Below are 26,855 nucleotides of genomic sequence, written 5' to 3' on the forward strand. Positions count from 1 at the left end.
GGTCAAAATAAGGATAAGAATTTCAGTAACTTGATTTAAATAGCTTTTCAGGCCTCTGTAGTTGAAACTCTCATCCAATTTAGCAACCAATGAATTTATTCTACTACTCTGGATTTGGGATCGCAGACTATGTTTACTCTAAATGTGATTTTGCATACATGGTTTATTTTTTACATTACAAATGTAATACAGCTTTAAGAATTAATAAAACATCATGTTAGTTTTTTGACATCATATTCATACATGCTTGCTAAATGTTTCCTCAGCTGTGTTAACAAAAAAAAACCCTTTGATTTTTCAGCAATATATTTTGCAGTTCACATATGTCAGATAAATAAAGTAGGCTTCTAGCATGACTATTACTCTTACAGTATTTTACAAAAGAAAACCACCTCATTTTTTACTTTTCTTAATTTCACAGAGCAGTTGACTACTGTGTTTCTGAACAACGAGGAGGCTCATCCAAAAGGAACAACCCTAACTAACTGAAATTATCACTCACCACCAGCAGAAACAGCTTAGTCAAACTCAAATCTAAAATCAACACTTAATAAGCAAGCATGTATGGTTTCAAGATCTTTTTAAATTAAATTAAATCAAATTATGTGCCTTTTCATGGTTACTCCCTGCTGCCCTCACCTCTTTTATCAAGGTGACCTACCTTGACTGATCCCTGAATTCAGATGTTACACATATAGTGTGCTATAGCTAACATCTGTAGTACCGAGATTACCATCAACAGCTAAGAGGTCTGAGCACTACCCATACCTCGTGCATCAGCACGGCTAATTTGGTACTTTGAGATACAGCCAGCTACATTGCTCATGTAATATGGCCTTTTCTTCCAGTTGATCCTTTGGCAGCTAGCTTGCTAGTGTGCCATTTCTTCTGTCTGTAAGAAGCTCTACCATTTTGACCTTTTCTCTTTCCTCAAATGTTAAACACAAAATGATGGAAAAACGTGACTTTAAGACATTCTGTTGCACATATATTTCCTCAAGTGAGAAGAGAAAAAGAATGAATATGTTTTAGCCAGGACACCTGCTGAGAAAACTCTCAGATCATCATAGCCAGCATCTATATCATCTACATATAAAAGAAAAATTACATCATCAACATGTTAGTATTTTCCTACAAAAATAGAAACACAAAAATAATGAAGACAAGAATAGTAATGACATGTAGGTTACACAAGACTGTTACATTATGTCATCTGCCCCATCAGCCCAAATTCTATGTTCTCCTTACACAAATAGCTATTGCTTTTCTCCTTCTTAAAGGAAGCAAGAAATCAACAATTTTCATTGAAGTAATTCTGTAGTACCTTCCAACAAGACACATTTAAAATTTGTGTGAAAATCCGCAAAGCCTCCCTGTCTCGTCTATTTGACCTGCAAAAGATGGTATAATTTTAACTTCTATTCTCCTGCTTATGACTATATTTCTACTTAACTTCAAAGATTATCTAACATTTAAGTTGCTAATCTTTGGCTAAGATACATAAATTATACGTGTATGTAAGTTTACATATATCTGCCTGACCTAGTTCTGAAATATTGCTAATAAGAATTATCTTCAGCACTAGATAATCTGTTCTGTCACCTTGAGTTTGCACTGCAGCTGTTTCACTTCTAAATCAATGTTCTTTGAAGAAGCTAGTATGTCTCCACTCTTGCCAGCTGTCTGAGACAGATGTTCTCTCAACTTCAGTTTTCCTTCTAAATCTTCCTTCTCCTGTTGCCACTTGGCCAGGTTGGAGGTCAGCACCTGTTTTACAAACAGAAGAAACAATCTCAATTGCATCCTAAAAATACTCGTGTTTGATCACATGAGATGCTTCTCTGATTCAAAATTCAAGAGCAATGGAACAGTATATATTGTCTGTAAATATATTGCACAGTTGTTGGTTGAAGTCTAGCCCATGCAAAGTTCAAATCTGGCAGGACACAGAGTCAACTAACTTTAGAAAGAAGTAGTTTTTTTTTAAAGCAAGCTAATTCAATTTTGACTGTAAACATTGCTGGTTTTACTATGACAGGCAGAAACTGTAACAGTAGTTACTGTTGCACCCTGTTTATCTAGACCCTCTCCGGGACTCAATAATTATTTTTACACAGAGTATGAAGAAATACAAGGTGTCTTAGACACCAATGTGTATAAAATGTGCTTAAATGTCAAATTTATTTTAATGATGACCACTGTAAGCTCACATGAATTGCCGTGTTGACAACTGCTATAAAACATTCACTCTTCCCTTGGCTTTTGTTTTGATATTTGTAGGGCTTGTAGAGGTTAAAGCAAAGTGGACCAGCTGCACTGAATATCTTCTGGCTGGCTGGTCTTTACTCATGTTGTGTTATTTCTTCCCTTTCACATATAAGCACCATAGCCAGAGAACCACATATTGCATAACCTTGACTCTAGGGCTGAGGTACTTAAGTGGTAAAAGCCAAGCTGGAGCAGGACAGGATAACAGATGTTAGTTGTTTATTCCACTGGGTAGGTCTTACCACCCTATACTGCAGCCAAAACGCTTCTCATTTAGCAACATAAATGCTAAGTCCAATTAGCAGACGAGGCTTGTTAGGGATTTAGCTCAAATAAATAACATGCAAACAAAGTCTCGGTCTTGTTGCACTTGATTGACAACTGACAAGACTTATTCAACCTTTGTGACAATACATTTCACTGTACTCCTTATAGAGGTAATCTTTTAAATAAAATATCTGATGGAATTTAAATAATATTGAATGTTTTTCAGAGAAAAAGGGAACTGAAATAATCTTCATGGTGGCCAAAAGCCACCAATGGCATAACAACTCCCTGCTCCTTAAAGAGTATAACTACAGTACTATCATATTATTCCAAGGAAGACTGTAATATGGTAACATATGGAACATACAGAACAATTATACAAAATAGTATTGAAATCCCTCAAAGGGCAAAACCCCCTTTCCTTTGTGAAGAATCCTGATAAGATAGTGGAGAACATACTAGACTTCAAAATGATTAAATATATGCCTAATTATACACTGGTAAACAAAGAAACTTGGGTGAGAACATTAAAGACAGTAGTCTACTTCCAGATATTTTATTATTTAACCCCAAACCATATTTTATACTTTTTGATGCTATTAGAAAAAACTTTTTATTTACATGTGCACATATACACACACACTTCCATACCAATCACCTAAAGATCACATATATATGCAAATAAAAGAAAAACTACTTATGGTCATGTTTATTTTTATTCCCATTATGAATAACATGAGAATGCTAGTAGATTTTGTATTACCTTAAAAAAGTATCACAGATACATGAAAATGCATCGTGTATGTAAAGTTAAAACTAACAGTACTTCACACTGAAGTGCATTTATTAGAGCCAAATGGGTAGTTTACACATTTATCTAAGTACTGTTCTTAGCAAAGGGGTTACTCTTTCCATTCTTTTCTGTATCTGCTGTCATTTTTGAACAAGAGAAATACTGTTAATGTTTTTATCTAACTGGGTATTCCTTAATCTGATATAATATTCTCACAAGCCTGACTAAAAGACAAAATGAAGACTACTTCAATAAGCAAAAACAGTAGTAGTACAGAAAGATATAACATAGAAAGATATAAGTAGGTTAATTTGTCCAGTATAGCAAATATTTCTACATGCAGAATTTCGTGATTCAGTGTCTTTATAATAAATTATTCATAAAAAGAAAAGCAAAAAAAAAAAAAATCTTGGCTAGTTCAAGATCTCTAATTAAAACTAGACATATCCCCATATCTGCCCAAGATAGCTTGACTCTCAGAAGCTTCTTAGGCTACTGCTGCCACCAATATGCATCTGGTCTGAAATGCCATGATTGCAGTGGCCACATTCTGCAAAATGACAGCAAATATATTGAAAAAGAAAGGGCTTTCACAGGACAGCTGCCAAAGAGAAGAGTGCTACACTGGTGAGGAAATAAAAAAAAATATTTAAAACATGAATTTACATCAATTCAGAACAGCATGAGAACTACAAGAGTGAAGTAAAAGGCATATATGGTGCACAAGCCAAACAACTCCCAGGTAACAAAAGCAGATAAAGACAGACACACAATTGCAGAGATCTCAAGAAAGTTGTCTCTTAACAGCTCTAGAGACAATGTAAATGTTGTTACTGATTTGATTTACAATACAGTGAAAAGATACATGAAAACTCTATATAAATACGTGTAGGATGTGAAAAACAGCCCGCCGTGCCTCTGCAAGATATTTATGCTTAATTATATATTCCTTGCATTTACTTAAGAAGCAAGTTCATTGCTCTGCTGTCCCTCTCTACTCACTAATTTTAGGTCAAGTCTTTTGTTCTTTTTTCTTCTTTAGACAGTAGGAAGTGGCGGTGGGGGTGGGGTGGAGTGTTGTCTGTGTGCTACTGTGCACACAGACACACAGATCCTGACTGACAGAGTAAAAAGGATTTACTCTAGGGGAAGAGGTCACCAGGATGAAAGGCAGAATCTTAAACACCAGCTAGACCAGATGCTGGTAAAGGCAGGCTACCGCTGTTCCTCCACGATGTAGCAGCCTTTGTCTGCTGCACCTCCTCCAGAGTGTTTTGGCTTAACAGATGTTTATAGATTCAATATTTTAACAGTCATCTATCTTGGTCTCCTTGCTCCTGGTATACTCATGACACACTGTTTTGCTGCACAAAAAGGGATAAGTGATGAAATCTCAGTTCCTTTGTAGTCACTGTAAAACATCCAGTGACTCAGCAAATCTTTTTAGCATAAAGCCAGAAAGACAGCTATGTGGAAGGCCCAATGGATTAATGTAGGAACTCCTGGAACAGCCTATTACTCCTTGGCATCACAACAACCCTGTGAGGAGCTGCTAGCTCAGTTTACAGCAGACTCCCTCCTCCAGTAAGTGTCACATATGAAAATGATATTTCTGCCCGTGATGGCTGCTATTGCACTGATACTGCTGTACATCATCCCATACATTTATATTTGTGGGATATATTATATAGAATGTATTTCTGGGCAAAGTTATAAAATAGGATGTAAATTAGGCATTCTTGAAACACTTTTTAAGTAATGACATTACCTTATTTTACTACTCATTTTGTAAGCCAAGTACAACTAATTTGAATATCCTCAGCTGTGTAAAAAATGTATTTGCTATGAAGTTTCCCATCCTAAAATCCTGGCAGACAAAAGTAGTACAATGTGTAGAGATGACTGTAAGAAACCTGAAGTCAACACACTCCTTTTTCCTTTGCCTAAGAAATTTTGATACAATAGGTAAAATACACTTGACATAAGCACAGCTCCTGTACCAAGTTGTATTTTAAAATCTAACTATGCTCATCTAAAGATTTTAAATAAAACACTATTTTCTCACATCTTTACATTGGTCATTAAAAAATATACAAGATAAGCAGTACTTATTGCACACATAAACCATGAAAGAACTTTTCAAAATATATTTGCAGATATGGAGTTAGGTATGTATGATTTAACACACTCCATCAATTGTTATAAGATAATGCTAAGCATATTTACAATATCCAAGGTAAAATCTATTGAGCCAATCCCACTAAGCCTGACCCTGATTTTGTTCTCTTGAAGCAAAAATTACCTCTGCCTGATGAGTGAAGGAAAAAAAGATAAAAATTTATAAAGATGGTATGTAGGTATGTGAAAACATGAAAAGATATACACCAGACTAAAATGTGAACTGTGCTGCATACTTAATGCGACCATATAGACAAAAGGCAAATAACTCCAAATCCTCAGTGAAAGTTTTTTTCATGCAAGTGCTTTAAGTGACTGCGTAGTATTTCAGACATGAAGACAAAATATGAAATAGAAGTCTTAGGCAACTTAATATCCTACCCCTAGGTTGAGACAAAGACACCCCCAAGTCAAGAAAAAGTTTTAAAATGTAGAAGTTATTTGTCATTTATTCTTCTAAAATTTTAGCTAAATCCACTGTATCATTCATTTTTTTTTTCTTCAGCCAAATGCAGTTATCAGCAGCTGACTCTGTTTCACAAAACGTCAAGTAAATGAAGGTAATATAGAGGACTTTTTGCCTGTGCTTTAGCTAGTTGTTAGACTTCAGTAGCCTTTAGAGACCATTAAGTACCCTTTGGCTAATTGGCCAATGGTAGATTAATCCTCTTCTTATTCTAGCAGCACTATTTTAACACCCTTTGCACTCTGTCAGTGTAGTATCTGAATGACAAAATAATATTGTGCATGAATAATAAGCAGAAAAGTTAAATTAACGTTTCATGTTTCATATGCCATACCTATGTGTCAGGGAAAAAAATCCTCTTTTAAAGCCACTGACATTCAACTTTTTTAAACAGTCTTATGTTGACATCTTACTGAAGTGAATCTTCCTAATTACTGCTAATTGCCTATCAAGAAAAAAAAAAATCTTTCCTTGAAGTGCAGTTGTCTAGTATAGATGAACATAGCTCCAACGAGCATAGTAAAGACAGGCATGACACTTGAGGTGTGCTACATTATTATGAGGTCATACTAAATATGGCTTGCAATGAACAAAGCAGCTTTTAGGGATGTTTAAGGCACTGAAAATGTCAATCTCTTTTGAAGTGTTTAAATTAGGTTCCAGCAGAGAAATACGGATACTACAATGCAGATAAGAGGTATATTTTCTCATCTCAAGTATTTTACTGAAGAAAAAACATAGTTGTCCTACTGATAATGCCACAGTAACACAATTGCAGTTCACCAGCTTTATAAAAGCAGTGTTTACACTGCTATCCACAGAATGGCTTTTTCACACATAGAAATTATAACTTCACTTATTGTTGGGAATACAGTTGTAGTTACTAACAAAGACTCAACATAGTCCTTGAATGCCTTCTTTATTGTGCACTAGTATTTATCAGAGCAATTTTTGTTTACAAAGGACTATTTACTGCATACCACTTCATAAACAAATGTTTTACTTGTAATTTTAACTCAGCTGTTTTATAGCTGATTCATACTCAAATTTTTTTCACAACTTATAGAAGCCCAAAATTAGAACATTTGATCTGACTATGGCATCTTATGAAACAATAAAAAAACCATCAATAAAATCGGAGCAGATAGGTCCATTTCAAAATTTGTTTTGTTTTGTCTTTTCTTTTTATAAAGAATCATAATATCAGATAGACCAAGACTAGAACACATATATACATTCTAAAGAAATACACAAACACTCATGTATAAATTAATTGGAAATTATATATTCTGGGCCCAGTTCTCCAGAATAAACAACAGACAAACCTGAGTACAGAACTGCAATAAACTATGGAAAATAAAAAAACCCTTAGTAATAACATAGGTAACAATTTTTTAATATGATGAAAATGCTTCTGAAACACTCCATCTGTATTATAACATAAATTCAAAGTCAAGGGTTTTGACCTGAAGTAATTCCATTTTAGCTTGTGTTTTCTAACTCTTTCATTTCATGTCTCTGTATGAGTAAACATTGCTGTATCCCATGTCTAATTTCTGCACATATTAAGACACTATCTTGTTTTTCTACTAAAGCAGATGCAGCACTCCATCTGTCCTTGCAAATTTCAAAGGAATATAAGGACTATTAACTATGCAAGTAACATTACTTACATATGAAGTTTCATTATAATCACTTATATAATCACAACTATGTATTTTAATTCTTGTAGGCACTGAATTTCCAATGTGGAGATGCAAATTGCCAAAATATACAGATGTGTAGGATCCTGTCTTTAAGGCCTTAACATTTCTGGATAAAAATTAAGGAATTAAAAAATTAATATTTCTTATAAAAAGTATTTAAGATCACAGTGTATTATACTGCACCTTACATACCTGGTTTAACTTATTTGAAATATTAATATCTACAAAGACACAATGTGGCACGTTAAATTACTTTTTACTAGAATTAAATTAAAAATGAAAATATAACCAGAGATATTTTACAACACTTTGTCCCACTTTAAAATTTCTGAATATTATAGCAAACCAGTTGTGAAGCTGTGGCAGCAGTCCACCCCATTGCTCTTTAAACAAATACAAGTTGATTTGGGTTTTCCAACACTGAATGTGCCCATGCATATTAAGACTTCTCATACAGAAGCAAAGACTTCCATCTGATACATAAAATTTGCTCCAAGATTTCCACATCTTTGCACTTAACAGAACATTTTCAATACAAGACATGAAATCCATGCAAATTCTTACAGTTAGGATCAGGTTTTATTGCAAGGTTTTTCTTCAGGGTTACACAACATTTACCTGATTTTCACCAACCATGAGAGTTGGGGCAAACTCATAAAGCTAGAAATTTGAATTTTTCATCTAGGGTCAGGGATAGTGCTTGCCATATTCCCCCTGCTTAATCTTAACACTTCTAAGCACTGCAAATGAACTACTTGCATGAGAGCCAGTCAGGGAATTTCACAATCCCTACAACTCATTACGAATTTAACAGCAGCAATACTAAGTATTCATATGTTTCAGATAACACATACAAATATGCTGCACTAAAACTCATTGGGGGAAAAAATTAATAATGCTTCCATCTGTTTTCCATATAGCTCACATAAAATAGAGAGAAATCAAAATGAAAACGCTATTATAAAGACTGTTTTTAAACTTTTTTTAATTTACTCACTTAGTTCCAAAGCATACAGCTTTATCTCCTTAAAAATTAAAATTATTTTTAAAAGAATATACAAGAAATGAAGAAACAAAACAGCTGAAAGAATGGTGAAATATTTATTTAACCATTCCTCATTTTCATCTGTTTTACAGAATGAACATGTTCTACTGAAGTACTTCTGCATTTCAAATGTAAGTGGGCAGGAATTTTCTGTTTGTACGAAAAGCTGTTCCATCTCCCATAATCTGCCCCCCTTTTAATACACTGGGGTTTTCTTTGCTTAAATCTCAGCTTTTCAACCATTAGAGACCATTTTTTGTCAACTTATAGAAAACATGTCTAAAAGATACAAAGGTTTGAGGAAACGATATAAGTATTTTGAGACTAAAAATTACTAAAAAATATGTACATCAGGGGTATTCTCAGAAGTGGATTCTCAGTTCTTGCAATATTCAAGAGACAAAATTTATAGAGATAGCTCTATATTTAATTTTATGCAATTACTTAAACATCTCATTTTTAACTACTTCAAATATCAACAAAAGCTGAATAAATGTTCTCACAAGCTTTTTTTATTTTCTCTTTTATATAGACAGCTGTGTAAAAGCAAAGCATTTTAAATGTAAACAGTATCAACAAATTTAATTACTGGAAAAGTTCATTAGTCTCAGAGCAGGCCAAATATACAAATAGACAACAAAGAGCTGAAAAAAATTAAAAGGCTGAATTTCTTTTCATCACATAAAGCTTATACTGCACAAATATTAATCTATTGTTGACTTTTCTACATAAGAAAATAAAGAAATATTACTAGCCACTTCTGAGAAGTATAAGGGAGGTAGTGACAGACGTTGGGGGGGGTGTATGTGAAGACAGGGATATTTTTCAAAATCATGAAATGCATTTAAAAATCACCTTTAAAACATATTGCATATAAATTAAAATGGTAATTCATCCCTGGATTCTTGCAAATGAACCCTCACAGCCTTATCTTTAATTTGTAATTTATGCTATCATTGGAACCCTAGCTAAAATTACAGACATAAATGAATCAGCTTAGGGTAAAGTATTTCTTTTATTACATATTAAATGGTTAAAGAGACCATCAGAAGAAAAAGCCATCTTTTCAGCCTAATGTGTAAAATGAAATACACCTTCCCTTTATCATGATTATCATCAATATTACAATACATTTGGACAATTAATTATTTTCACATACATTCACATTGTAGTTGTGCCTAATCCCTGCAATTTAACATCCCAGCTTGAACCAGACCTACAGCTGCTGTCTTGTTATATTTCCCTCAACCGCTTCTGTTTCCTTCACTGAAATAAGAGTACAGACGAAGTTACACATTTCTCCTTGGTGTACATAACACCTTGAAGACCACAGGACCACCTGTGTTCACTCAGTCTACAAATGAACAGAAAACCGTGCACATAAGCCCAGTCAAGCTACCGAAGAATAAATCCTTTTCCAGTGCTTTTGAATCTTGTGAGACATAATATGGCCAGTCATACAGTCTCCATTAATGAGAAATAAATTGAAGCTCTTGCCACATTAGGCATCAAAGGTAGCCTGGAAATATGAGAACAGTCCATGATTACTTCATTAATTGCTAAGGAAAATTTAGGAGAACAAATTAGATGGTGCAAAGCACTACTAAGGAAGCATAAAGATCCTCCTACTTCCTTCAGCTATAGCTGACTTCATGAGGTCCAGGTACTTCAGTATGGCTTCAAAATCACAAAAAATCTTTCCTCAGGGTTATAAGGAGAGTCTGTGTCTGACTTCAATAGGGATGCCAAAGAATCCTGGAAGAAGTGGGGTGTACAGCAGACAAAAATGAGGATGATCCAAAAGAAGGAATGCTGTAGGTAACCATATTTTAAAAGGAATTTCAGGTGCAGTTCTCAGATAAGTGTTCACGGTTTTTTATCTCAGAAGTAGTCTTAGTTGTAACACTTCCTACTGTTGATGAACATGCCTTCAACAACAGTCATCTATCTGGTCTTCTCCAAGGCCTTTCACGTGGTCCCCCACAACATCCTGCTCTCCAAATTGGCGAAATACAGGTAAACTATTTGGTAGATAAGAAATTGGTTGGTGGTCACACCCAGAGGGTAGTGGTCAACAGCTCAATGTCTGGATGGCCTATCAGTGATGAGCAGTGTCACTCAGGGGTCTGTTCTGGCACCAGCATTGCTTAATATCATAATTAATGACATAGAGGATGTGACAAGTTCACTCTCAGCAAGTCTGAAGATGACACCCAGCTGATTGATGAGACTGACACCCCTGAGGGATGGTAATGCTATCCAGAGGGACCTTGACAAGATGGAGAAGCAGGTTGGCAAAAACCTCATGAGGCTCCACAAAGGAAAGTGGAAGTCCTGCACCTGGGCTGGGGCAACCCACAGTATTGATACAGGATGAGGGATGAAGAGATCTAGAGAAGCCCTACCAAGAAGGACCTGGCAGTCCTGCTGGATGAGAAGCTGGACATGAACTGGCAACATGCACTTGCAGTCCAGAAGGCCAACCATATTCTAGACTGCATCAAAAGAAGCGTGGCCAGCAGGTCGAGGGAAGTGATTATGCCCCTCTACTCTGCTTTAGTGAGACCACACCTGGAATTCAGCTCTGGAGCCCTCAGCACAGGAAAGACTTGGACCTGTTGGAGTGGGTCCAGAGGAGGGCCACAAAAATGATCAAAGGCCTGAGCATCTCTCCCGTGAAGAGAGGCTGAGAGAGCTGAGGTTGTTCAGCTTGGAGATGACTCTGAGGAGACCTTAGTGCAGCCTTTCAGTATTTAGAGGGGGCTTATAAGGAAAGATGCGGAAAAGCTTTTTAGCAGGGCCTCTAGCAACAGGATAGGGGTAATAGTTTTAAACTGAAAGAGAAGTTCAGGCTAGACATCAGGAAGAATTTTTTTTCTTCACTGAGGGTGGCGAAACACTGGAAAAGGTTGCTTAGAGAGGTGGTAGAAGCCTCATCCCTGGAAACATTCAAGGTCAGGTTGGGGCTCTGAGCAACGTGATCTAATTGAAGATGTCCCTGCTCACTGCAGGGTGGCTGGACCACATGACCTTCATGATCCCTTCTAAGCCAAACCCTCCTAAGATTTTATGATATGATTCTGTGATTCTGTGCCTTAGTTCTTAATTCCTATTCCTTCATGCCTAAAAAGACCAAAAAAAAAAAAAAATTGAATGCAGTCTGAAGGCTCATGCATCTTACGTGGTAAAGTGATGAGAATGGCTGTATGCCTCTGGTTTGTACTCCTGGCTACGATGTGTCTTTTGAAGTTTCTTCCTGTAGTGAAAGGGAGCAGCTAGGCAACAGTGCACCAACATTAACTTTGAAAATACAAGCCTAAGCATGGGATTGTGTGAATGAGAAAGCTGGAGTAAGATGCAAGCTTTAATAAAAATGGTACTTTCTTTTGTGCAATAAGCTAGACAAAGAAAACTTCAATGTGGGATGGGTAAGGAAACAGAGTCGAAGAAGAGAACTTGGGGCTTAGCAGAAGACCTAACGGCACTTAACTGGTGAAGGAGAAGATTCCCCTTCTGAAAGCTGGAGCAGTTAAAAAGGACAAAATATGTTTGGTTTCTGACATTGCTCCCTGAAGGAGAAGATGTGGGAGCTGTCATTATATTCCTGCTTTCTAATCATTGATCTACTTTACAAGAAATCAAAGAATAATAAGCTGCATGGAGGAAAAGGAGAACTAGGTGTCCAAGGAGTAAAGGTTTGCAAGTCCTAGCTGCTAGCTCCACTGTTAAGAACCTTCATTATGAAGATATTTTTCCTGCGCTAGCTAGCTAAGAAAAAAGTCTTTAATTTGAGAATGATGACAAAAAAAATTAAAAAAAAAAAATCAATTGCAACAAGAGCACGGCTAGTAATGATGACAAAAATGCATTAAATTTAGCACCTGCGCAAAAGACTAAGTAGATTACTCCCGAAAATTTATTTTGGTTTAACAACAGAGAATATTCTTCTGGCAACTTTCTGCAGTTATTCAGTGCTCTCAGATTGAAAATTTGCCTTTATATCGAAATAATCTTTCTTCAAAAATCAAATCTATTCTCTTTTAAAGGAGATGGAAGCACAAACTGATCACTAGCCCTTTTAAGTGATCGTTCTTGCAATGGAAGGTGGCTATTACACTCTTCTAGTCTTTACTGTTGATCTGTTACTTCATAGATTTCACTAATTACACACTTTCAATCTCCTCTCATGGTTAATATGTTCAAAACTTCTTAGAATTCTTGCTTCTTTCTTCCAATATGTGTGTTTTATATGTGGTGTCAAAACCAAGTTACAGTAATTTCAGAGTGCCTTGCCACTGCTAAGTCACAAAACAAATATCCTCTGTGAAATCCTCTGCAAGAAATAATGCCTAGCAACCTGGCAACAGTTCTATTATGAGGAGCAGTAGGTTGGACAAGCAAGTACCATTCATGCTATGAAATACCACCTCCATGTTCATGAGAAACAGACACCAGTATTTGTCCAGCCTGTGGACATATGCAAAACAAATACATACCAGTAAGTAAAAAAAAAAACCCCAAAAAGCCACACCAACCCAAAAACCACACACCCCAAAAAAACCATTTTAAAAAGTAGAAATTAAGTACCTTTTGGTGGTCATTCACAAATGATATTTCATTTAAAACTTGATTTGGCCTCATGGAATTAAAACTACAGAAATTATCTTACAGAAATAAAAGAAAATCCTTGTTATACTTGAGAAAATTCCCAAGAAAGCCAAACTCAAACCTCTAACTTCAATAAAATTTGCTTCTTCTTGACTTCACTACTAAACAATTTTTAAATCAGATGATCTAGAGACTTTTCTAAAGATATTTAAAATTGAAAAATGTTGACAAATGCAAAAAGAATTTCTTTTTCTTCATGATTAACTCAAATCGTTACTGTTATAGCTGTTTTAGAAACAGAAAATGAAAATTCATAATTGCAGCTCTCTGTGTCTTTTTTACACTTTAGAACAATTTTTTTTAATAAGAAGGTGCAATAGCCTTTCACAAACAACAGTGAGTCTGTTGCTAAAACCCTAGGTAAAAAAATGTCTGGAAGTCACATTTGACCCTTTACAAATACATAAGTAATATATGGAAGCTTGCTTTTTATTATTTAGCATATATTTCAATATTTTTTACATTGCATGCCTTTGATATTAACAAAAATGAACAGCCCTTTTCAATAATATTTTATAAAGAAACAAAATATGTAAATATCAGTATTTTCTCAGTTTTATGTGTAGCAACAGCCATACACACTTTCTGACCGCTATTCATTTCTGAGATCTTAATGACAAACAAGTATCACCACACATCTCTGCAGGCAAGGAAAAGCAAAACCAGTCAAATTCTTTAAAGAACATAAGCAGAGTTTCCTGGTTGGAGCTGTATGGGAACCATCATTTTGCTACAGAATAGAAATTATAGACTTGTGATGTTTAGATCACCTTCACCAACTTAAAATATGACTACAATGCATGAGGAGTTTCAAGTGGTAATCTTATGTTCAACACCTACTATAAAACACAGACATTGTTTTAACAAATACCACCTGGCTGATCTAGATGATAGGATGAAAGAATAAGAGAGTTGCATCCAATTCCTCATGGATTCTCAGCTTGAATCCTGGTTTTTGCACAGTTTACCTTATAAACATGATCCGAGTGACATTTCACAAATTCCTGGATAAATGTTGCTACACTCTGCCAGCAGAGAGACAGGCTGTGTCATGCACGGATCAATAATAGCACTGTGTTTCATCAGCCTCAAAATCAAAAGTGCTTCATCTGGCAAAAGCCATGGCCCGTGAGGATCTGACATCTATAATAAACTGAATACCCTACACAGGACGTCTACTGCTAAAAACTGTCTGTGTAAAAAGAAATCTAGAGATACGCAGTGAGTATATGAAAACAAGGCACATGTCTTTGTGTGTATAAAGAAGTTTTAAACTCCTTTTTATGAAAATTAAGAGCAAATATCACAAAGCAGCAGCTGAATAATGGTAATGAAACTAAAATTTTACAATACTTGATAGAAAAATAAACACACAGTCAGGACAGTCCAATATTCATAATGTTTTGAGGAATTTACTACAAAATGCAAGTATCTTTTGAACTCTACACAATACGTATGACACTGGGCTGCAATAAAATGTACTCTACACTGTATGCAATGCCTTCTTGTAATATTACATTCATTAAAAAAAAGAACATTAGAAAACATTTCATCAGGAAAACTACGAAGAGTAGAAGTCTTCAGACCATGAACTACTACGTTATAGACTACTTATAGTGTAAGGACTCAATATACGCTTTTCCTAAAAAGGAAACAACAGAAATTTATGTCTCCTACTGCTTAGTTTTCCTCATGATTATCTTAACTTCGCTTTTTCAGTGACAGAGCTTGTAAAATTTGTATCTTCAGGTAAGTACAGCACCTGCAGATTTTTAATTGAAAGTACTATCAGAACAACTTTCCCTCATTTCTCACAGTAAATTTAGTTTACATTTTCCTTCTTCCAAAGCATCGACTTCAAACAATAATTCAAAAATAAGCATTTTTACTCTTCGGAAGCCAAGTCTTTACCAAAATATCTCAACTTGTGTCCTTTATAAAGATTTTTTATTCAAAAAAGATTAAACTGTCTTCACACCCTCAGTTAAAATGAAAAACTTTCTCCTTTAAATATTTTTCTACTACCTCATTAAAAAACTGTTTCCCTATATTCAGCCCTACAGTTAGACAAAAGAATATGAAACAAATATTAAAATAATGGTTATTTATATTTTTCTTTCCTGTATTTCCCTTACCAATCTATGCACTAGCTAAATTAGAGAGCTTCAGACTCTTCTTAGCTCTGCAATCTGCAAATCTAAAGGCTGTATAAGACCAATGTAACTCTATATCTTGTGTAACTTACCCCACAAAACCTACTTTTTCTTTTCTTCCGTTAAATACAAATTCTCTTTTAATGTTTCTGTTGAATGTTGTGGAACTTACATTTCCTTTAGGTTACTCCCTTTGTCTCACTATCCATTGCCCCTGTGCAATGATTCTACTAGGTTGGTGCAAAAATGATTGGCGTTTTTGTCATTATTATAAATTGTGATGCTCATTTTGGATTAAACTTTTATTTAACTGTGTTCAAGTCATGTACCATTTTAAAGTGCAAAATTTGCTTTACTTATTTCTGCTAATGGTTTTGTTCTCAGTGTTTATATTTTGATATTACACTGCCAGATTACAGATGGAAGAAAAGCAAATTTGAGTGATTTTGTTGTATAAGCTCAAAAGGGAATGTAAAGCAGCAGAAACTGCTAGCAATAGCAACAAAGCATTCGGTCAGGGGAACATCAACAAAAGTACAGCTCAACAATTGATAAAAAATTTTGTAACAGAATCGAGAGCCTTGAAGATAAGGAAGAACACTGACATCCTTCTACAATAGCTAAAAAAACAATTGAGAGCCAGTACTGAAGCAGACCCACAAAAACAACTTGAGAGGTGACAGAACTATACATTGACCAGCTTATTCACCAGACCTCTCTCTCACCAATTACCCTATCTTCAATCATCTCAACAACTTCCTCCAAGAAAAGATTTTCCACAACTAAGCAGCAGCTCAAAATGCCTTTGAAGAATTAATAATTTCCAAGACTCCATAATTCTATGTTACTGGAATAAACACACTTGTTTCTTGTTTGCAAAAATGTGTAGGTTCTAATGGCTCTTATTTCAAGTAATAAATTTTTATTCTAGCCTGAGATACAGTGCTTTAGAGCTGATGGTTAATAACAAAAAATATTTTGGTATCAACCCAATATATTTGTATGTCTTGAGTGGTGATGGCTTTTTCTTCTGCTGCAGAATTCTTCTTTTCATAATCTAATATTTGAGCACCATTATAACACTCTTCCTTGGCTACAGTAATCCTTATAAAACATTGTTTTGACTTTCCTCAAATTTGTCATCTATGTTTACAACTCTTCTCCACACCACTAGTAAATGCATTCTGGGTTTCATCATAAAAATACTGTTACCCAGCTGTGCTCTATTAAGTACATGCATTTCTTCTATCAGTTCTTCTTGTTCAGTTAAAGTGTTACTGAAGTTGCGAATATGCCTTCCTGTTTGTATTTTTCATTAATTCAACTCATGTCATCAAATATAACCTCTCTCTTCCTGCCTCTACTTTTTTCATGCTTCCTACAGAAAAGACATTTTTTCAACTCCTTTCAGGAAGACTCCGCCCCCTGAGTTACCTGATTTCTCTCTAATTCTTCCTTTTTAGATTAATTGTCCAATATTACTGCAATGATAGGAATGGTTGGACTCGATGATCTGGTGGGTCTCTTCCAACCTGGTTATTCTATGATTCTATGATTCTATGATTCAATGCTCTGACTCGAATTGCCAGTGGTCAATTACAGACACATTACAGATCTCATGTCTGGTATATTTCTATCTTGTTTCAGTTCTGTGTCCTTGATACTTTTTTTTCAATCTTCCTTTGCTAGACTGAAGGGTCTAAAAGCAGATTTCTGTTTCTTAGATATTTAAACTTGAGTTACATCTCTGTAGAACTCAAATTGTGCTCTGGAAAGGCATAATTTCAAATTCTTTTTATAAGTCTTCTTCAAATGCTTTTTACTTCCATCAAACTCTATAGATATCAGAGCTACATAGAGTATTCGAGGAGCAAACAAATCATAGAATCATAGAATCATAGAATAACCAGGTTGGAAGAGACCCACCAGATCATTGAGTCCTACCATTCCTATGAAACACTAAACCATGCCCCTTAGCACCTTGTGCACCCATGCCTTAAACACCTCCAGGGAAGGTGAATCAAACACCTCCCTGGGCAGCCTGTTCCAGTGCCCAATGACCCTTTCTGTGAAAATTTTTTTCCTGATATCCAGTCTGAATCTCTGCTGGCACAGCTTGAGGCCATTCCCCCTTGTCCTATCAACTGTCACTTGGAAGAAGAGGCCAGCACCCTCCTCTCTACAACGTCCTTTCAGGTAGTTATAGAGAGCAATGAGGTCTCCCCTCAGCCTCCTCTTCTCCAGGCTAAACAACCCCAGCACTCTCAGCTGCTCCTCACAAGACTTGTTCTCCAGCCCCTTCACCAGCTTTGTTGCTCTTCTCTGGACTCGCTCCAGAGCCTCAACATCCTTCTTATTGCAAGGGGCCCAGAGCTGAAGACAGTATTCAAGGAGCGGTCTCACCAGTGCCGAGTACAGAGGGAGGATAACCTCCCTGGACCTGCTGGTCATGCCATTTCTGATACAAGCCAAGATGCCATTGGCCTTCTTGGCCACCTGGGCACACTGTTGGCTCATGTTCAGTCGCTGTCAACCAACACCCCCAGGTCCCTCTCCTCCAGGTAGCTTTCCAGCCAGACTTCTCCCAGTCTGTAGCACTGCACAGGGTTGTTGTGCCCCAAGTGCAGGACTTGGCATTTGGCCTTGTTAAACCTCATGCCATTGGTCTCAGCCCATGGATCCACCCTGTTCAGGTCCTTTTGCAGAGCCTCCCTACCCTCCAGCAGATCAACACTTCCACCTAGCTTAGTGTCGTCCGCAAACTTGCTAAGGGTGCACTCAATGCCTTCATCCACGTCATTGATAAAGACATTGAAGAGGGCTGGACCCAGCACTGAGCCCTGGGGAACCCCACTTGTCACTGGCCTCCAGCTGCAGTTAACTCCATTTACCACCACTCTCTGGGTCCGGCCATCCAACCAGTTTTCCACCCAGGAGGGTGTGCGCCTGTCCAGGCCAGAGGCTTTACTGAAGTCCAAGAAGACCACATCCACAGCCTTTCCCTCATCCAGCAGCCGAGTCACTTTGTCACAGAAGGCGATCATGTTAGTTTGGCAATCACGCCCAAGTGAAAGAAAACATATTCTCTCTGCTCCTATTGTACAGCTTACAGTTTATAAATTCAGAGATTGTACTAGTGGTTTTCACAATGGCAATAGGAGTTCAAGCTTAGCTCGTTACCTACTAGTACTCTCATTTTTCTTCAGAGTCCCTGGTTCCCAGGAGACAGCAATTCAGCCTCGCTCAACATGAACTTGAGCAATGTATTGGTTTTCATTAGGATGTAATGATTTCCTCATTAAGAACACTGTGAGGTCATAATGATCTATAGTTTTCAATCAGCTTCTGGTGGAAGATTGAAAGCTTAGAATAGCTGTCAATGACTGAAGATATCCTCTTGGATTGGCTTGGATTTTTTACATTGCCACTAATTTTTAAAAAATGACTGAAAGATTCTACCTATAAAACAAACAGCAAAAAGACTGTCATATATTTCATAGTATATTCAAATGGAATAGATGTGTAAGGTGCAAACCATTTTCTTGACGAAAAAAATAATGTTATCATTCATGTGAGGGATCAACTGAAAAATTAATTTCATGGTACGTGAGATTCTGAGCTACTGAAAATGATTAAGCAATACCTACATGCATCAATTTAACCTTAAGGCATGAATTGAGACATTGAGTCTACACTGTGTTCCATGTGTCAGTGCTTAGCTCCTATCCAAATAGTAAGTAAAACCAGTCGTGATGAAGATAATTTTTGGAATTTAATCTCCTTTGTACATTTTAATACAAGCAATCACTGTTTAACAGGGGCATGCAACAAAATGAGTGGACATGCTTGCAAGACTTACAGATGCTTCCACGTCATAGACCCATTTCTGAAATCCCATGACCATGCTCCTTTAATTTCTTTTGGAATCCCAGCTCCTGAAATAAGGAACAAAACCATCTCTTACTGATTTGCCTACTACATGCCTCTGCCTTGCCAACTATACTGAGCACCCTTCTCCACTAACCTTATGTTCCCAACGTCCCAAAAAGGAATTGTTAAGAGATTAGAAAAGGAGCAAAGGAAGGAAAACTAAGGGAACAGTATGCATTAGGAGAGTGCAGGAGAATGAACTGACTTAATGTTCATAACACAAAGGAATGCAGAAGTGTTTCCCCAGCTTCTCATGACTCTTGAAAATTTTTCATAAGAGCATAATGAGGAAAACCTTTACATAGACCAGGAAAGAGAGAAAAGAGAGACTGTTGGATAAAAAAATACCATGAAACAGACAACTGCAACCAAGGGGAGAGAACTCAAACTTCTAAGGTAGAAAGAAACTCAAGGCATCTACTTCTTGCAAGTTAGTAGCACCAATATAGAATGGTACACAGAGGTGTTATTGCATAGTCTATCAGACAACTAAGTCATACAATATTAATAAAAAATGCAGCTACATCCTCTATTGTAATTCCTTTCCTGCAAGTTCAAAAACAAAAGAACCACTCACCATAGTGAGGTCTGTATTCAAGACTAGAGCAAATGAAATATATTTTCACCATCATACTCAGGAGGTCTTGAAATTTCATTAAATTCAGTGGAAGTTTAGTAAATCACTTCCATAGTTAATACTGGTACTTGTTAATAATGAATAATTCATGGACCACTCCAGTGAACAGGATTAAGAGTACAGATCCAATTGCAAACCAAACTGGACAATCTATGAGAAAATCAGACTGCCAGAGCTGAAATCTAATCGCTCATCTACATATGAATAATTTTTTTGAGTGAGATGTGATGGTGAACAAATCTTACCTGACAACTGTATATTATCCGCAGAACTTTACATAGTAGAGAAGGTTCAAGAACCCAGTCTAGCTCTATGCTTAGCTTTAATTAAATGAGCAGATCACACTGAATGCAGTGAAGACATTCTTGCGAGCACAAAAGAAAATCCTACTACGACAGTATTTGTTGTGCTCTTCCAGGTCTCAAAAAGGATCTTATTCAGGAATTATTTGGGGAAAAAGCCTGCAAACTGAGTTCTATTTTTTTGTTTTGTAATAAGCTAAGAACCAATGGACAAGGAAAGTTTGACCAAATCATGGGAAGGTGAAGAAAAATAAGCTACATAATACATGAAATCCATGAAGAAAAATGACAAGATGATACCTTCCAGTGTTTAATGTTATATATGTACAAGTATATTCTACTACTGTATTGTACTATATGATGTACATATATCAGATAAGCTTATAGATATGTTTAGTGTCTGTATTTGTAACATTACAAGAACATGCTAATCCTTGTGATACAGGCCTTTTAATATAGAGATATACTTTTGGGGATCCCTACATGATACTGCTATACAGATTGTAAGTATATTCCATGAACTTCATACAGTCTCCACAATTTTTTTCTTTATAATACATTTTATAGGAATTTACCTATCCTTAAGTTATTTCATTTTGACAGCAATATAATACAACTCTCATAGTTCTAGTTCGTGCCAACTGTTCTCTTTAATTTATGAATGAGATGCATTTCCTACACGTAATGTACTTTAACTGTTCATCAATAATTCAACAGGTCTATTTTAATTTTTCTTCAGAGATCAATATAAATGTAAAAGGTATTTTACTTTATTTTTCTTTGTTAATGAAAGCACACTTTCACAATAAATATATTTTACAGTGTAGTTCTCTTAATGGAACTGAGTTCAGGATGCTGTTAGTTTTCAATACAGCAAACTATCAAAATAAATAGAATAATAATTAAAAAAATTTGAGTAGATGCATTTTAAAAACACAGTTGCTTTCATTTCACCATTTGGCAGTTCTTCATTTTATTTCCAAGTCAACTTCACTGACAGAGTAGAAAATAGAAAATTGAGAACTGTTTTGTATCAGCAGAATTCTGAATCAGTAGTTTACCAGAGGAAAAGTTATATAGAGATTTCCCCATTTGGTAATCCAAAAGTTTGAACAAACATAGTCAACTAGCAGATCATGCTTCATTCCAGGCAGAATTTTGGACTTGGACTTTAAAAAGGTGAATTCTAGTCTCACAAACTTACACAGCATTGTCTCTTTCTGCTTACAGCCTTTAGAAGTGTGACATCATAGCATGATTTTCAATTTATTAGGCTTAGCAAAGCTCCAATAAAACTACAACATATCAAAATCTATGCTTCTAATTGTCAATATTCTTTTGACTGTCAATTCAAAGCCTTCAAAAACTACAGGTAGGGCCCATTACAGACAATTTTTCTTGTCTACAGATAATGTCACCATTCAGGTGTGGAACACTGTAGCAAGACCAAGAAAGCAAGGATGGCTTTCTCTCAAGAAAACAGGATCTTGGTGGGGGTGGGGGGTGTTATGTTTTGAGTTTTGATTTACCTACTGTGCCCACAGAGAGGGCTCTTCAAGACATCCATACACAATAGTATTGCGACCTCAGAAGAAAAACAACCACAGAATTTACACCCAATCAAATTTTGAGAAGATTTCAGTCTCATGCTGGCACATAGTTTAGTTCAATCCTTAGATAAACCTCTGCTGCCATTAACTGTACTTGCAAACTCTGGAGAAGTCAGACAATACATACTGCTTCACCACACTTTTATCCCTTCTGCTTTTCATGTCCATGCCTTTCTATGCTTGACATAATCCACTAACTAAACAAACTTTTGGCAAGAAAATTGCATTTTGAAAGCACAGTAAGAGCTTGGGAAAAAAGTTCTCTTACATTTCAGAGAAAATGGAAAATTGACAAATTATGCAAAAGATCATGCAGTACTTTTGAGCAGCAGACTCATGAGTGGCCTTGAAATAAATAAGCACTAATGACTTAACCTGCTTACGATTTTAATTTCTAGTTCAATATAATTTGTTGGAACTTTTGCAACAAGAATGACACCTACTGCATAAAACTTATTACAATTATTGCAGATGATGCAAATAATACAGTCTTATAAGCAGTCACCAGTGACAGAAATGAGTAGAGGGAGAACAAATCATAGAAAATAAAATTTCCTGGATTTTTCCAACACTTCTTTTCATAAGTTTTTTTAAGAAACTAAGGAAATGCTAAACCTCTTTGCTTCTACATTAAGTATCAACTTCAGCTGTGATTTCTATACACTGATAACAAAATATTACTACTGCACATCTGTACAAATGGTCTTGACTTAGCATTGATGTGAATCTTTGGAGAATGCAGGCTTTGATTCTCACATGTGCAGTCATTTTACAGTCATTATTGCAGAAATATGCAAAGAATTGCTTTTGCAGAAGCAAAACAAAGCAAGAAATCTGTATTACTGCAAAGAGTTTATAAGTTCAAACAAAAAATGAACTCAAATCCAGCAATCTGAACTCTTACCACCAGACAGATAAAGGTATACATAAGTACCTATGGATCTATGTGGGTCTTCAAGAAAAATACACAAACCCATGGATTCTGAAAACCAACAGATACAAAATGGTCCTTAGGTTGCACAAACTGTAAAATCTGTCTGAAAATGAACATCTGCAATATTTAAATCCTAAATCCAGAGTCAGTCTTCTAGCACTAGATTCCTTGGGGATTATAAGAAGGACTGACTACACAAACATCTGCCCTTGTTTGCTAATGGATTTATTTTCTTAGCTAAAATCAGGCAACATGGCATCTTGTTCAAGCCATGACATGAATGTTTACCGTGGCTAGAATGCTACACTCACCTTAGCCCAGCATCACAAGTTCACTGATAATAAAGTAACTCAGAACTTTATAATTACATATGGAAGCTCATTTTTTTACTTATATTAGTCATTTTGACACTCTTGATGTGTTTAAGAGTCTTCCTAAATACAGAGATTGTTTTAACCTTCTAGTTTTCCATGGTTTGCTTGCCTTTTTGCACCTTCTACCTGTGCAAGAAAATTCTAAAATCTAAAGTAACAGAAGCATTGAAAGGAAACAATGAGGAGTGCTATTGCTAGTGAAAAAAAATCTTTTTAAAAAGTCATTTCCTTTGCAATATCTTAAAACTTTACTTCTAGACAGTATTTCTTAAAAAAAAACCAAAAAAAAACCCATAAAAATTGCGCACAAATGTGTGCTTTACAACCATTTGATCTCACTGAACCATGGTTCTCTCTCTAAAACATCCACGTACCTTGCAGTGACTGTGTGGGTTCTTTACCTCCTTAATTTTTACTTGGCAAGTAGCCCAAGCCTCTACTTTAAATTTCCCACTTGGTGGCACTAGTATGGCACCTGAAGAATAATTAGTTGTAAGAAAGGGAATTTGAATTGGTTGCTGAGAAGGAAAAAAATGTGCATGCCTAATAGAGATTTTTTCCTTGAGTACCTGCAACGCCATTTATTTATTTTTGCTTAGAATGCACCACCCTTTAAATTGACCAGTGATAATTTTTTAAAAAAATCTTTCCACGAAAAATGGTTTGGTTTTAAGAACATGCTAGTTCACTTGTAGACAGACTTTCACATTACAGAATCCCTTATCTTGAAACAAATTTGGCCTTTATTTTTTTTTAAACAGTTTCATGATAAAGGCCTCTCAAAATTATATTTCTTACATTGCTCTCCTATGGACACCTAAGGTGCAGTCTTCTAGGAAGGGAAAACATGAAGGTGTCTGAGCAAGCACAATATTTTACCTAAATTACGTAACTCTGTGAGGTTTATACCATCCATGAAATTTTACATTACTGTACTGTTTGTGAGAAAGGGAGATCTCCATTGGTTCCAATGACCTTGGAAACTCTTTTTGAACAATACATTACATACATATAGTTATGCAAAATGAGTAAAAGAAATGAGGTTTTCCCTCCTCTAGAAATTAAATGTTCCCCAGCCCTAAGAAAGTGAAAAGTGCTGCTCCTGATACTGCTTCTGGCGTCTATGCAGAGACACAAAAGCAGAGAAGTGTGAGGGGGAGGGGATTTGATTTCTTTTTTAATGTCTGCCTCCTTCCAGCAAGTCCATCTGTTGTAGCACTATAATTCTGGAAGCAGGATGTGTGTGTGACCAACAGGAGACGATTATTGCAAAAGTGTTTGTTGATTCAGCTCTATAAAGGGCAGGCCAATCACTGCAGTATGAACAGAAAAGAATTCCAGCTGAGGAGCTGCATATAGATTAACACAAAACGCACATATATAAAAATGAGAATGGGGAAAACCAGAAAGAAGTAACAGTATGGGAAAGGATTAAATAGAAACACTAAAGAAGAGAAGAAAGCTGGCATTTTTGGGGCTGTAAACCAAATAGCTTCCTAGTCTCAATTTTGAAAAAAACTTCTCTAGCTTTCCACCTTGATAGATAGGGATTAAACAGACATGGAACTGGTCTGAGCCTGCTTTAGAAGAAAGCTCCAGCTGCCTTGAGCACTTTGCACTTGGGATGTACAGAGACAGATGGTTTCTCCAAAAGTGCCTGTTCTTCACAAAGGAATGGGAGCTAGTTCATGAGGCCTGACTTGACTTTCTGACAAGTTTACAGACCACAGGTTAAAAGTGAAACTTCTCTCATCCACTTGAATACAGGTAAAATGTCAGCATGAAAACTTCTTTTTCAGAAGAATTAATGAATTGGGTTGACACAATAGTAAATCAGGCCTCAATACCATTTTACACATAGTAAAGGATTCATCATCTTGTACAAAGCATGCAAATATATAACATCTAATAACTTTTATCATAACAAATTAAAAGACAAAAACCAAAGTTATTAAAATTTCAGAGAATTTCAACAGAATTAAACATTGTAAGTCATCATAATGAAAAGTACTTTACCTCTATGGTCAGTTTACTAGTTTGAAGTCTCTCATCTGCCAAATGTAGCTCAGTTGTTAGTTTTTCATTGGCTTCTTTAAATCCCTTCACAGAAGACACTGCTGTCTTTTTTTCATTCTGTAAAACAGCTATCTGCTGCTGCAACAACTTAATTCTTTCCTGCAGCATTATAACAGAGTAGCCTGCTTTCTGGACAATGATATTTCTCCTTTTTGTTCTGTTCACTAAACATAAAATGGCATGTTACTAAACTGACAAATCATCATAAATAAGTTGATTCCTGTTTTTTTCTTTGTTCCTTCAAAATACTGTTCTAGGCTCTAAAAGCAAACTGTAAGCAAACTGGTAAATTAATTCTGTTAGCCTGTAACTGCTCTATGACGTTCTTCTGAAATACCAACACTGTAAACTCAACAGCAAATTGAAAGGTAAATGTTGCTTAAGTTTCTGATTTGTATTACTGGAAAAAAAGGCTTCAGTATCTTCTTAATGGATGTTTTTAAGGTCAAAGCCAAGTTAATTTTGTTTCATTGGCTTTGTTTGCTCCAAGGACGAAACAAAAACAAAAGGTAGTGAAAAAACCTTATTTTAGTCAGTAGATTCAGTAGGTGGGACTTATTTAAAGCAGGGTATATTATAACTGTGTAAAAAGATGCTGTTTGATAGTCACTTTTCATACGGCAATTTCACTTTTTAAAAAAGTGAGCTAAATCTTTGAAAATATACTTTGCAAATTTAAACAAGCAAGTCCTGCAACTGCGTGTAAGTGGATTTGTGCAATATAGAAGAGGTTTTGGAATATCAGGCAGGAACACTTTGACAATCTTACTTACGAAGTTGCCAAAATATAAAACACTCCTACCTTTGCTTACAATTGCTGGATAAGATGTTATAAAACAGATGATCTTCCTTCTCCTGGGACATAACTTTACCAGGTCTTCATTTTGTGAATGGCCCTAAATAAAAACCAGAAGCACAAAGCTAGGAATTCTTCATTATAGCACACCAAATAATACTGCAAAGTTTTCCTGTTAGAATTGGAACAACAAAAATTATTTCAAATACACAAGATTCTAATGATTTTTAATTTGAAAATCACTCTTCAAACATCAGCCTGCTAAAAGCATGCTTTTCTGTCCCATCAAATTTAGGGGAAAGAATAAACTGTCATAAGCAAATCATAACCATTTCCAAAGAATCCCAGAGAAAAATGAAGCGTCTGTTTGCTAATGCCTATGTTATTTTTCTAGACAAGATATGAATTAACTCTTAGTGAAAAAACATGGTTTGTATTACTTGAAAATCTACAACATTCTATTTTTCAAACTATTTAGGTGAAAATAAAAAGTAAAAGGAGTCTTATTAGTCCAAAAGGAGAAAGATCAGATTAGACATTAAGCTGTAACTCGAAGATGCATGAATATACACATACATGAAAACACATCTCCTGGGTTTGTACAAGGTGTAATAAAGTCAGCTGCATGCCTTTTAGATATCTGATTTGAAAA

At 35.8% G+C, this 26,855-nt stretch overlaps 1 protein-coding gene across 1 annotated transcript in view; it reads right to left on the bottom strand.

The window, feature by feature from the left end:
- Nucleotides 1-26,855, bottom strand: part of CNTLN (centlein) — a 194,554-nt gene that overhangs the window by 30,988 nt on the left and 136,711 nt on the right. The window contains 3 exon segments of the mRNA XM_069880520.1: nt 1,603-1,767; nt 25,348-25,571; nt 26,210-26,303. Coding sequence (XP_069736621.1) covers nt 1,603-1,767; nt 25,348-25,571; nt 26,210-26,303 — 483 coding nt within the window.

This window comes from Phaenicophaeus curvirostris, chromosome Z (genome assembly GCF_032191515.1).
Source record: "Phaenicophaeus curvirostris isolate KB17595 chromosome Z, BPBGC_Pcur_1.0, whole genome shotgun sequence".
In the NCBI taxonomy this organism is placed as follows: domain Eukaryota; kingdom Metazoa; phylum Chordata; class Aves; order Cuculiformes; family Cuculidae; genus Phaenicophaeus; species Phaenicophaeus curvirostris.